The 13,668-nt window shown below is 38.4% G+C and overlaps 1 protein-coding gene across 1 annotated transcript in view; it reads left to right on the top strand.

The window, feature by feature from the left end:
* The window catches only part of LOC126176298 (uncharacterized), a 370,925-nt gene that overhangs the window by 282,805 nt on the left and 74,452 nt on the right, over window positions 1–13,668 (top strand). Inside the window, exons 15-16 of the mRNA XM_049923448.1 lie at window positions 2,535–2,658; window positions 12,758–12,902. Of these exons, the coding sequence (XP_049779405.1) occupies window positions 2,535–2,658; window positions 12,758–12,902 (269 nt within the window). The remainder of the gene's footprint in view (window positions 1–2,534; window positions 2,659–12,757; window positions 12,903–13,668) is intronic.

The raw sequence follows: 13,668 nt of genomic DNA on the forward strand, positions 1-13,668 counted from the left end.
CTTCAGGATATGGTACTATGTTTCTTTATATATTTTACTGAACACATGTAAATCTTTCTGTTTGTTTTAGTCATCCTTTGTTCTTTGGTAATCACTGTTCCTACACCTGCTGCCTTGTCACTGATACCGATTTCAATGCATACATCTTCAAAGATGTCAGGTCAATTTACTGTCATTGGAAATAATATATTTCTGTCATGTGTTGAATGGCTAGAGTGTATAGTTTATCAAATAGTGCTGTTACATTATGACTAATTTTTATCATTCTTAATTTAAGATCCAAGCTATCATTTTAACTAAGCAGACCATTCACTATCAGTTTTCTATATTGTTGAGTTTCTTACTAAGGTGATGTGCTTTTATGTCTAATTTTTGTATTTATACTCCTAATTCTAGGAGACACCACAGTTTTCCAGTAAAAGACGGATATTGGTTACACTGAATGATTAAATGATTGTATGTATAATCTGCATAACTGATATGTATACGGCCACTGAAGCATATTACAGATAAATCTGACAATAATATTAATTAGTACATAATTTTAATGATCAATATTTCATCTATATTACCAAGTGACTTATGCCGAGCCATAGAACCCACACCCAGTTGCAGCTTTAATGGATACAAAAACTGATTTTCAGTATTTCAGATAAATAGCAATCTAGTTCAAAAATTTAACTTGTTGTCATAATCTGCTCATTAAATGGTATAATCTTAAGTGGAAAATTCAACACAATATGACACATTAGAGTTATAACCAGTGTGTATGTCTTAAGGCAGCATGCTCACCGTGTGCAAATACCCAGACTACACTCATCCAGTATTTGAGGATGAGAGCACCTATTGACTTACAACGAACTTTACACATAATTTCACACTTTTACAAAACTTTTTCGTACTAACACCACCCACAAAATTGTTGTTATTGTTGTGGACTTCAGTCCTGAGACTGGTTTGATGCAGCTCTCCATGCTACTCTATCATGTGCAAGCTTCTTCATCTCCCAGTACCTACTACAGCCTACATCCTTCTGAATCTGCTTAATGTATTCATCTCCTGGTCTCCCTCTTCGATTTTTACCCTCCACGCTGCCCTCCAATACTAAATTGGTGATCCCTCGATGTCTCAGAACATGTCCTACCAACCGATCCCTTCTTCTAGTCAAGTTGTGCCACAAGCTCCTCTTCTCCCCAATTCTATTCAATACCTCCTCATTAGTTATGTGATCTACCCATCTAATCTTCAACATTCTTCTGTAGCACCACATTTCGAAAACTTCTATTCTCTTCTTGTCTAAACTATTTATCATCCATGTTTCACTTCCATACATGGCTACACTCCATACAAATACTTTCAGAAATGACTTCCTGACATTTAAATCTATAGTCGATGTTAACAAATTTTTCTTCTTCAGAAATGCTTTCCTTGCCATTGCCAGTCTACATTTTATATCCCCTCTGCTTCAACCATCATCAGTTATTTTGCTCCCCAAATAGCAAAACTCCTTTACTACTTTAAGTGTCTCATTTCCTAATCTAATTCCCTCAGCATCACCCGACTTAATTCGACTACATTCCATTATCCTCGTTTTGCTTTTGTTGGTGTTCATCTTATACCCTCCTTTCAAGACACTGTCCCTTCTGTTCAACTGCTCTTCCAAGTCCTTTGCTGTCTCTGACAGAATTACAATGTCATCGGTGAACCTCAAAGTTTTTATTTCTTCTCCATGGATTTTAATACCTACTCTGAACTTTTCTTTTGTTTCCTTTACTGTTTGCAAGAAAAAGTTGAACCCTTACTATATTTTCGCTGTTTATGCAGTAAAACTGCACACCATGCTTGATGTTTTAATTTACTTCTCCTTTTCTACTAATTGTATTCCCAACACATTTTGCAAACAGTGTCCACATATAGCAGTGAATGTATCTGCAAAATTATATCATTGAACAACACATGAATCATGAGATATGATGATGTATGAAAAACTAGATTTTGCTTAAAATGGGATGCAAATTACCCAGAATATACTAATCCACTATTTGATAATGGAAGCACATAGCAACTTACAACCAACTTTAAATGCAATTTCAACTTTCTTAAACTTTTTCCACTTAACATGCTTCACATCAAATATTTAACACATTAACTCGCCTGTAAAATAATCAGAAGCTTGAAACTGTTTTATACATGGGAGTTTGGTCCCTTAAACAATCAGAAGTCTACAGGTACTTTCTTGTAATGTATATGTGCTCACATTCTTTTTAATAAATTGTTTCTTTTACATTTTTTAGGTGTTACACAAGGTTGTGTACCTATTTCATTCATGAATTTTATTTTTAAAAGGTACTTTCTTGTAATGTATATGTGCTTACATTATTTTTAATAAATTGTTTCTTTTACATTTGTTAGGTGTTACACAAGGTTTTGTACCCATTTCGTTCATGTATTTTATTTTTAAATTCATCTTAATGTCTCTCATGCTGTCTTCTCTAGAATAAGTCATCATTACATTTTATTTCATATTGTTAAAGGCACTTGCAGTCCGGAGACATCAATGTGAAACAATTGATGCAGATCCTCTTGTCTGGACAAATCAAAGATTCATTAGATGGGCAAGAAATATTGATCTCAGTGAATATGCAGAGAACTTAAAGGGTGAGACACTGAAATTCATTTCTAATTTAAAATGCAGATTTTTTTAAGGAAAGTTAGGAAATATGAGAGAAAGTAAATACTCTGAGAAGAGTATGTGGTCCAGATGGAAGTAACATCAGGTAGTGCAGTATTATGAAGTTCATTCAAATGAAACCTGGTCAGTGCATTTACCTTTGCATTACATGTAAGGTGGCACCATGTAACTGCGGGTATGGTCGTGCCATCTACTGATTAGAGAGACTGATGTGTGTGCACCATTTGATGTTGCATAGCACCAGTGTGGTTTCACACCAAAGAGAAGGTGGTCACACAAGTTATCGTCCACTCCCAAATGTGCAGGCAAGTAAGTAGGAGCAACAAGGAGTGATTCAATTTTTGGCTGCGGATGGAGTTGGAGGCCATGAAATGTATCAACAGATGAAGGCTGTGTACCGTCAAGCGTTGTGGAATGGCACAAACAATTCCTTGAGGGGCGCAAGTCACTGGAAGACAATGCTCATCCTGGACATGCTCATCTTGCCATCACACCGGAAATGGTTTCAGAAGTGAATGCTTTAGTCTTGGACAACCACAGAATCAATATGGACAAGATCCATTAGTTACTGGGTATTAGTGTTGGCGCTGCCCACACCATAATGCATCAACACTTGAACTTTCGAAAAATCTGTGTGCAGTGTGTTCCCCACCAATTGACTGCCAAACATTGCAACACTCAAATGGCAGTGTCTTTAAGTTATCTGCAGCATTATCATGAGGAGGAATATGGCTTTCTGTCTTGTATTGTCATAGGAGATGAAAGACAGTGTCACCATTTTGAACCAGAAAGCAAGCATCAGGGCAAGCAGTGGAAACATGTGACTTCACTACCTCCAAAGAAATCAAAGGCTCTGCACACCATTTCTGCTAAGGTCATGATGTCCTTCTGTTTTGACCAAAAGGGCTCACTACTTGTCAAGTTCCTGGAATGGGGAACCACCATCAATGCCCAGCATTATCAAGCCACTTTACAGAATCATAGATGAGCCATCGAGTTGAAACGCCGAGGCATGTTGTCCAAAGGCGTTATCCTCCTGCATGATGATACCTACCCACACACGACCAATGCAATGAAGACGACGTTCCAGCAGTTTGGGTGGGAAATGCTGGAACATCCACTGTACAGTCCTGACCTTTCACTGTGTGACTTTCGTGTGTTTGGATCTCTAAAACAAGCTATTCGCAGACATCAGTTCGCAATGGATGACGCAGGGTGTGACTGGGTCCAGGTCTGGGTCCGCCAGCAGCCTACTAGCTTCTTCAAGGATGGAATGGACCAGCTAGTGTCAGAATAGGATAAATTTGCCAACAGTTTTGGTGACTATTTTTGAGTATATGTACTGTGTATAACTTCGTTTTTCAGTTAATAAAATCGTTACCGTTACTTTACACTAGTGACTGGGTTTCATTTGAATGCCCCTTATACTTCACTACACTAATGAATTTGCCATGTCTGTGATTTGACCAACATTATCTCAGTGATTGAAAATGTAGGAAATTTTACCTGGAAGAATCCATATACAATTTATATTAAAACAAGAACAAATATATTTGATACCATAACTTAAAGGAGATAAAGGGATACATCTTGAGACAGTCTCCATCTGTTTATACAATTCAAGATTTCATGGCTGGTATTTAAAACCATGGTGATTTTTGTTTTATAGGCATTAGGACTAATGTTTTGTCTCCCAATTCTAAAGAGCTCATCAAAGTCTAAGTGTCTAATGATGTCATCTTGGCCTAACGCCCATAAACCACAATTCACTAAGGTCTCCATGTGTATTTTACTAAATAATATTCAGCATCAAATGACTTTTTAAAAAAAAGCTGTGTGCTGAGGTACTGTTTAAGTTCCTCCCCAGTCTCTCACTTTGTGTACTCTTGTTATTAATTTTCTGCAAGAAGGCAATACTCATGTCTTTCCTTTGAGTTATTTCACACCTTGATAATCATGCAAAAACAATCAAAAAATATGTGGTAGCAATGAAGTTTTTGATTAATGGAGAGAACTTTCAATTCTAAATTACTTCTGATTATTTTTTTCAACAAAATTCTTCTGAGTATGTGGCCACATTATTATGGATAAAACTACTGATGTTCCAACAACAGTTTCAGGCAGCCTCAAAATGAATTCTGGCTGTAAAAGCTTGTGCTCTTAAAAGTTACTGATGACTTTATTAATGACTGTGTGCTAGAAGCACACATGTTCGTTTTGGATATTTACCAATTTAAGGATCTTGGTTACTCAAGATATTACAATAACAGTTGTTGCCACTTACAAGAGACATTTTGAGAACTTTTGTCTACTCCAAACGTATAGTCTTGTTGGTACCCCTGTTACAACCACATAGATGGTGTGATAGGTTGTCTCTGCACATGTCATCTTAACATTGCTGTGATGAAACCTCACTTTGTATTATGTTTTTAGTGATACAAGCTTAAGGTCTTTACTATCCTACTCGCATAGGTAGTAAAAGTTTTGTATCACTTGGCAAGCAGTGACCCGTGGAACAAATGGTAGTTCCAAGTGGTCAATAATAACAAATTTCACATAGTGTGGCAGTTAGAAAACAGTTTCCAAAACACAGGAAGTGTACAAGATCACTCCAGAGTGAATACCAGATACCAGAAAAGGGAAAACGTACCACAAGCAATAATTGACCCCTGTAGCAAATAGTGTAGCCTGAATGCTTCAAATGCTAATAAACAATTGCCAGTATGTGATCTTGTCTGCACATTTAAGAACCAAACTCTTCCAGAGAGAGCACACATTGTATTCATGGTTTGCACTGTCTGCACAAGGTACTGTATCTACCTGCCAGTTGTGGCTTTGTAGGCAATCTGTCAGCTTCAGATCTCTTGAATCAGCATGTAAGGCTGAAAGTGACCAGGCTAGTACCTAGTCCATCAAGGAAGCATAGAAAAAGGTGCTGAGACCCCTACCAATGCACCTGCTGCATCTTGGTCCATTCTGGGATGAGTAGCAGGGATATTTTCTGATCATACACAGCATTATGCTGCATGGGTTTCCCTGAAGAGGAATGTGTGCTATGGGTGGAAGTGCTCACTGCTTTGAAGACTGATCTTTGTTACTGTGTCTGATTTATGAAGGGGATGACATGTGATAGTGAATTGTGCATGAAATGATGGTGGATGGCAATGATTCCACTCCCAGCAGCTCCTGCTGCTGAATTTCTTTGACCCAACTACATTGCCACAATCATGGGCAGGAGTGGAGGTCATACTTTGAGGTGGATGAGAGAGTGGGGCTAGTTATGACTGTTTGGGGATTTTTGGAGGGGGGGGGGGGAATTGTGGACTGCTGCAACAGGATCTGGTTTTGATGCTGAACTATCTTTTCATATCCAGCCTTGATTTCAGATATCTGTCTCCCCCTATAGTTGACAATGACACTTTCAGTCCAGCTTGGGCTCTGGCTGCTGAAAGAGCAGGCACAGCAAATCAAATAATGTATGCGGCCTGCACATGTACAGTATTTTGGCCAGGCTGTCTTTCTTGATGGGTGAGGACACTATGTGGGAAGAAAGTTGGTGAGTGCTTCCATGGAAATGGCCATCACCATTATTTGTACATCTGTGGTTTGAATGTTCTGAACAGCCACTTCTCTTCTGAATTTGACACTGGCTAGAATGGAGCAGTTGTCATATGCTCGACAATGTTGCACTGACAGAATAACTGAAATGCAGAATCTATTAATTGATGGCCATTGGCAGAGAAGATGTTGTTGGACACTGCCTCTATGGCATAATTGAAAAGATCATAGACAGAGCACAGACAGTAGCCAGCACTGTTTGGCTCAAATGGCTCTGAGCACTATGGGACTAAACATCTGTGGTCATCAGTCCCCTTGAACTTAGAACTACTTAAACCTAATTAACCTAAGGACATCACACACATCCATGCCCGAGGCAGGATTCGAACCTGCAACCATAACAGTCATGCGGTTCCAGACTGAGCGCCTAGAACCGCTAGACCACCGCGGCTGGCCAGCATTGTTTGATTAGGCATCCATTTCATGTATGGGAAATTAGGAAGGACATAGACAACAAGCAGCCACACTGTCCCCTGGAATGGTCTAGTGAGATCAATGTGAACTTTTTGCCAAGGGTGCTCTGGACAGCGCCAGTGATTAACACAAGGTGGTGGTGCAACTAATTGTGAGTGCAGATATGACAGTTTCTAGATTTTGTACTCAAAGGCAGTGCTGACACTGGGACAATGCTTACACAGTAGTAAGATATTGATATCAAAATCTGAAGCATCCTTCATCAGAATAAGATGTTTACCTGAAGTAAAAGTAGTCATACAGGGAGCCGTTCAAGAAACTTCTTGAACTAAAGAACGCATTATGCAATGCTTCTGCTCAGACAAATTTCATCATTGTGTTATGCAATTGGTTGAACAGGTGCAAAATGAGGGCAGTCTGTGGAATGAACTTGTAATAAATTACTTCACTATAGAACAACTGCAACTCTTATAGGTTTGGGGGTTGGTAGCTTGTCTATAATCCCTACATGATCCTCAGTGGGTATAAGCACCTTTTTGCTAAAGATATGACTGAGGTACTTAATACTCAGTTAAAAACATCTATGTAATATATTCTTAGTGGAACATCCACAACATACACAACTGTTTATTGGATTGTTCATGATGCATAAAATCCACTGCAGTCATAATTTCCAATTTTCTTTAATTGGATAAAGTCATGTACACTACCCAGTTTTGATGTCACTAATCCTATATTTCGATGCTACTATAACAATTAATAAAGCCTAGGCAGGACACTAAACAAAATAAATGAACATAAAAAGTCTGTTAAGGCTGTAAACTAACCATGAGCCATAGCTTAATTCTGTATGACAAAACATACAAGTCACATGGGAACTGTAACAATTCTATCCAGTAGTATGTGAAAGCCTGCACAGGTGAGACATGGAAAAGGCGTAATCAGCTGGTGAGGCTCAAGACAAACAAGGTCTGTCCAAGAAAATGGGACTAAATCTGTAAATATGCTCTCATAGCCAAAAATAATATAACCTGACCTACTGCAAATGGCCAGAGACATATCTGTTCTGGGTTGGTTTGTGAGATAGTGTTGGAATGAGGCATGGACGTCAGTAATTGAATTCCTTCGGTATTCTTCCCTTTCTTTTGGCTCTAGTTCATGCCATGGCCACTCAATGGCATGCATATACTGGGGCACTTTGTGCTCTGCATGGCTGTCAGTTATGCTGGGTGTACTTGAGATGCGACTGCCAGAGCTCTAATATGGTAAGTGCCTCTGTGCAGATCAGCAATTGGCATTTTGGTTGCTTGTAACAGCATTTTTGCCTTTATGTTCCCTTTCTTAAGTACATGCCACATCTCTGGTCGTTTGTAGTAGGTCATAAAATTATATTCCTTTTGTCTATAAGTGTATATTTATGGATTTAGTTTTGTTTTTTTGGTCATGCTACTTGTCTCGAGTCTCACTGGTTGATCCTACATTTTTCATGCCTCACCTGTACATGCTCTCTCCTACTACTGGATAAATTTGTTAATGTTTCCACATGACTTGTATGTTTTGTCATGCATAATTGAGGTATGTCATATGGTTGGTTTACAACCTTAACAGCCCTTCTTTGTTTATATATTTTGTTTAGTGTCCTACCAAAACTTTAATAACTGTTACAGTAGCACATGAAAATAGGATTAGTGACCAGAAATCTGGATAGTGCACATGCTTTCATATGAATAATGGAACTTGGAAAATAACTGCAGTGGAATTTATTATTCATGAAGAAAAACATTGACACTTGTGGAGCTGGCAGCCACTCAAATAACACTCCTGTCTTCCAGGAGTGCTAGTCTCACAAGGTATGTGGAAGAAGTTCTGTAAAGTTTGGAAGGTAGAAGATGAGGTACTGGCAGGATTAAAGTTGTGAGGGTGAGTCTTGAGTAACGCAGTTGGTAGAGCACTTGCCTGTGAAAGGCAAAGGTCCCAGTTTGAGTCCATGTTCAACACAGAGTTTTAATCTGCCAGGAGTTTCACAACTTGCAAGTGTTGAACATGCTGCTCACCTGTATTTATATAAATTATATAGAGTGTGGTCAAAAGGTTTCTGTTTGAGGGCATTGCTGCAGCATATATGCAACATAGAGTGCCTCTGATGTGGATATATAAGCATCAACATGCAGGCAAGAGATGAGTGTGGCATTCATGTCTTTCCAATGAGCACTTGGTAAAAGCAGATATGTGAACTATGGCAACATTATTACCAAATGTGTCCAAGCAGGCCCAATGTGCTGTCATTCTTTTCTTGGTTGCTGAACAACAAATACTGGTAGGCATCCATCAGAGAATGAAGAATTTGTATTGGGCACAATGCCTGTTGGAAACCAATGTTGTGGAATGAAAACAGTGAGAACACACACCCCATATCACAAATGTCATAATGCATAAGTTATTCCAACTCAAGTGGTACACACTCAGGCACCTATCCTATAGTTCTGATCTCTCCCCTTGTGATTATCGTGCCTTTGGTTTCTAAAAAAGGCCTTGGAGGGTTGACAGTTCCTGCAGACTAGGATGTGCATCATGCAGTTACGGACTTCTTCATGCAGCAGGTCATAGTGTTTTACTGAAGGGTTATCTTCAACCTGGTGTGCTGGTGGGATGACTGCCTAAATGCTCATGGTGATTTTACCTGATTAGCATACTGATTCTGGACTGTACAGCCTTTGTATGAAAACTTTTTGATTGCCCCTGATTTCATTCAAATATTTTGGATGATTAGGGATTCCTTGAATTAAGTGTTTGACGTAACTATGATAAATCAAAGGAGCAGTTGCTACTCTGAACAGTAATCTGATGTATTTCAACATACCAAAAGACGTATTAGTGATTACAGTCTGTTTTGCTTCCTTGTCAACAGGCAAGTGGCATAAGTCAGATTAGTTTTTGAAAACAAATGACTGCTAGCAACTACTTTGGTCTAGGAACTGGATACAGATCTACTGGTATTTGAGAATTTACTGCAACTTTGAAATAACCATGTAGTGTAACTGCCCCATTTGGTCTCTTAAGAGTTGCCAATGACGCTGCCCATTTACTTGAAAAGAAAGATGAAATGACCTCCTATACTTTCCAGCCTGTCTAGTTCTGCACTAACATGTTTGCACATAGCAAAGGGCACTGGACATGTTCTACAGAACATAAGTACTAACAAAATGTGCACTTCAAAATTCACAGCATCACCTAAGACAGGGTGAAAAGGTGTGCATACAATGAATGGGATTGCATTAGAGATTAAATTAGCTTGGCCTTCAGTCTGGAAACCAAAAAATGTGAATGCATCCAGACCAATAAAGTCAGATGCCATACAGGAATTTACTGCTAAAAATGTTTTTTTGTCAGCATTCTTATACTTAAGTGAAGCCATTATTTGAGCCTGCAGTGGGGTCAACTGGTTGCTGTATCTCACCACTCCAAACTGAAATTTGCTGCAGTTATGGGCCCAGATTTATTACAGATACAACTGCTTCTGTGTGCATCTGGAAATCAACTGCTGCTCCACTGATGTTGAGCATTACTGTGAGTTGCAGCAGGGGCCTGTGTGGTGACAGGCACTGAACGGGTGGCATGCAGGGATGCAGTGGCCCACTTCGTTGATTTCTGTTTGCAGCAAACACTCGCCTAGTGTCTGGACTTACTGCAGACAAAACAGCTGGCATTACAGAATGGTCACTGGCGCCTGACATCACAGTCTGGATACTATTTATTTGACCTGGCTTTTCAAGAGGGGGGGGGGGGGGGGGGAGAGAAAGCAACAATCTGGGGAAAATATTTACTTGAGCCGTTGTTGCTCTGGGATGAAATGACAGGTACCTAAATATCTTTTTTTCTGTGCACATCTACTAATGTCGAGAAGAGTGAATCCCAATTCCATACAACTACTGCACCATGCACCACTAGAATAGTGGATGGCTGGATGCTCTGTTAATCAATGATGACATTTACTGAGTGTCAGCAGTTACCTGACAAACACAATGTTGACAATCTGAAAGATATTATACACTTACAAAATCATCAGACAAAGCTTATGTTGAAACTGTAACTTCATATGCTTAAGTAATTTTAAACACATCACTCAGTGTTGTGTTAGATAACTCTAAAGCCTTCATACTGATGTGCCCATCCATTGCTAGACAAATAATGATTTCACAGATGTAAAAATCAGTATAAAATATGACTCATTGTTCAGATGAAAAATTACCCTAGCATGTTGCTAGAGGATCTCAAGCTTCAATATTTTATAATACATTCTCTTTGTCCATGAGGTTATCCAGCCAGATTTTGATAACTCCTGCAACTATTCAGTGCTAGGAGAGGTAGGGCAATGGACATGTTAGTTTTGTCTTCCACTGTATGGCTCACCCACAACTAACTTAGTGAGTTGGCAAAGTTCTGCATTACACCTTTGTTTGTGATGCCACATCTGCCATAATACCCCAGAACTCTGGCATTTAGCCTTCACATATGTCCAGCATATAGAAGATACACTGTTGCTTTGTGCCTTCCTCCCACATTCCTTGATCATGGAAGTTCTAACTGTTGAAGGGTGTTCTCTATCTGCAGGTTATCACACAAATTTATTTTGACCATCATCTTTCACTCACTAGTTTCATCTACTAGACTCTCTTAATTTGATGTAACCTTACAGTGGATTGTGGTGACATCCATATACTGCAAGTGTCACTTATTAAGTAATGCAAAGATACCTCCACACAGCCTATTGACTACTGTTGGCATAACAGTACAAATCCAAGCTTAATGGGCTTCTGTAAATACTGTCTCTTGGGTGCCTTTACTTTTCCATATGATAAGGATATAAAAAAATACAGGAGTCACCTTTTGCTGTGCATTTCAGCTATTATAACATTTTAGGTTCTTTTTTAAGAGAGCTCACAATAAGTTATGTAAAGGAGGGTGACGGTCAACAGAATTTCCTGTCATTGGGATCAAAGGAATGAATTATGGTACTACAAATTTCTTTGCTTGTATACCAGAAACCAAAAATATTTCAAAAACAACTGAAAAAGAAGTACAAAGCATCATATTCTAATTTATGGCCAGGAGTAGCTAGCATATGTACTACAAGAAAAATTTCAACTGTATATTTAATTAAATAACAGATTCTTCAATGGTATATTTATCAGTCTTGCTGTCTGACATTGAAATCAAGTTAACTTAACACTTAAGTGGACTATTAGGCATCATCTTCACATGAAACACTGTTGTTAAGATTTACCATAACAACATTAGTGCCAGACAACAACATTGCATAGGTAACACAACATACTTGGTGCTTATGTCAAACATTGGCAGTGATACCACCATGTGGCAATCACTGACAGGAATGATTTACCATTGCCAAAGATGGCTGCAGCAATCTTTCAGCAGGCATGCCCAAGTGTATTGTGTTATGAAGCAGATTAATGGAGGGTTTTGCATCTTGCTTGTAATGGAACCCTAGTCACTGTTAATAAGATTATTATTATCCATCAACATTATTTACATTGCTGCTTTAAGGACTCAATAACAAAAATGGAATGTGGCAGCAATTATTTGTCTTTCCTCATATTTCATACCACATCCCCCAGTCAAGCAATGTTACACCACTGTGGATTTATGCAGATGTTGTAACTAGTTTGGTGTCCACACACAAGTCAGGATCTGCCTGAATGGTCTGGCCTTTATAAGCCCTCCCAGAGTAACACTGAGAAGAATCTTATATATTATTATCATGCCAGAAAGTCTATGTAGTCAGAGATTCCTTCATGTTTCACATGCAGAGTCATAACATCTAACTATATCTAAATTTGTACCATGTTTAAGTAGATCATGTAATACTTCCATGTACCACATGATTATGATATGTGTATTCATAAGCAAATTAAATTTTGTTGAGGTGACTGATTCAAACAGAGAACCACTAACTGTATAACAACAATAATCATCAAGTACATAATGAGTAATCTTAGTTTCTGAAATTTGCAGATAGTGGTGTCCATGGAGCCTTAGTTGTCCTTGAGCCTTCATTCAATGGTGACACAATGGCAACAGCCTTAGGCATACCTCCTTCAAAGAACATCATACGGCGACACCTCAGCACGGAGCTGGAGGCATTAGTACTGCCTGCCAGGTATGTCATCTTCTGCCAGATGGAAGAATACCAGGCTGAAGTGGCCAGAGCTGTCAACAATGTCAAGCAGGTCACAAGATAAACTGATTGTGCATAATCAGAGTACCAGACACACATAACAACCAAATAATGTCTCTTAGGTTTTCACAAATAAATCATTATTAGCACACTTATTCTTATTTCAGACTTTTCATATTATTTGCATCATTTAGAGAACTATGGCTATTTGTTGTGAAATATGTGCCAATAGTCATAATAAGTGCAAAACAGGGACAACCCATTACGATGATAAAATGTGATTTTCCATACTCAGGTTTTTTTCACATTCATGCTTTAGTTTCTAGCGACCAATTTCAATATCGTTTCACTATTGTATGTAAAGTACTAATGTTGAACTCTGTAGGATGCAATTAACTGCATTTTGGCAGTAAAAGTGCATTTTAAGACAGGTTACTGCCATTGTGAAGAAAATCTTTCATCTGAGAGTTATACATAATACCATTACATAATTTAATTTCCTTATGCTATTTAATGGTGCTTATGCATGTTAAGGTTTTAATTTGAATTTCTTACTTTTCCAGAGATAAGCAAGGATCAATGTAGCTTTAGTTGGAATTGCGGATTCATTCTCCAAGTAGCAGCACAAAATTCACTGCAATATATTATCCTACCAAAATGTAAATTTGTACTTCAGATAATATCAACAACCATAAAATACCTTTTCATTGATCATCACAAAAATTACATTTTGCAAAAATGTAACTGC

The sequence above is a fragment of the Schistocerca cancellata genome, chromosome 3 (genome assembly GCF_023864275.1).
Source record: "Schistocerca cancellata isolate TAMUIC-IGC-003103 chromosome 3, iqSchCanc2.1, whole genome shotgun sequence".
NCBI classification, from domain to species: Eukaryota; Metazoa; Arthropoda; class Insecta; order Orthoptera; family Acrididae; genus Schistocerca; species Schistocerca cancellata.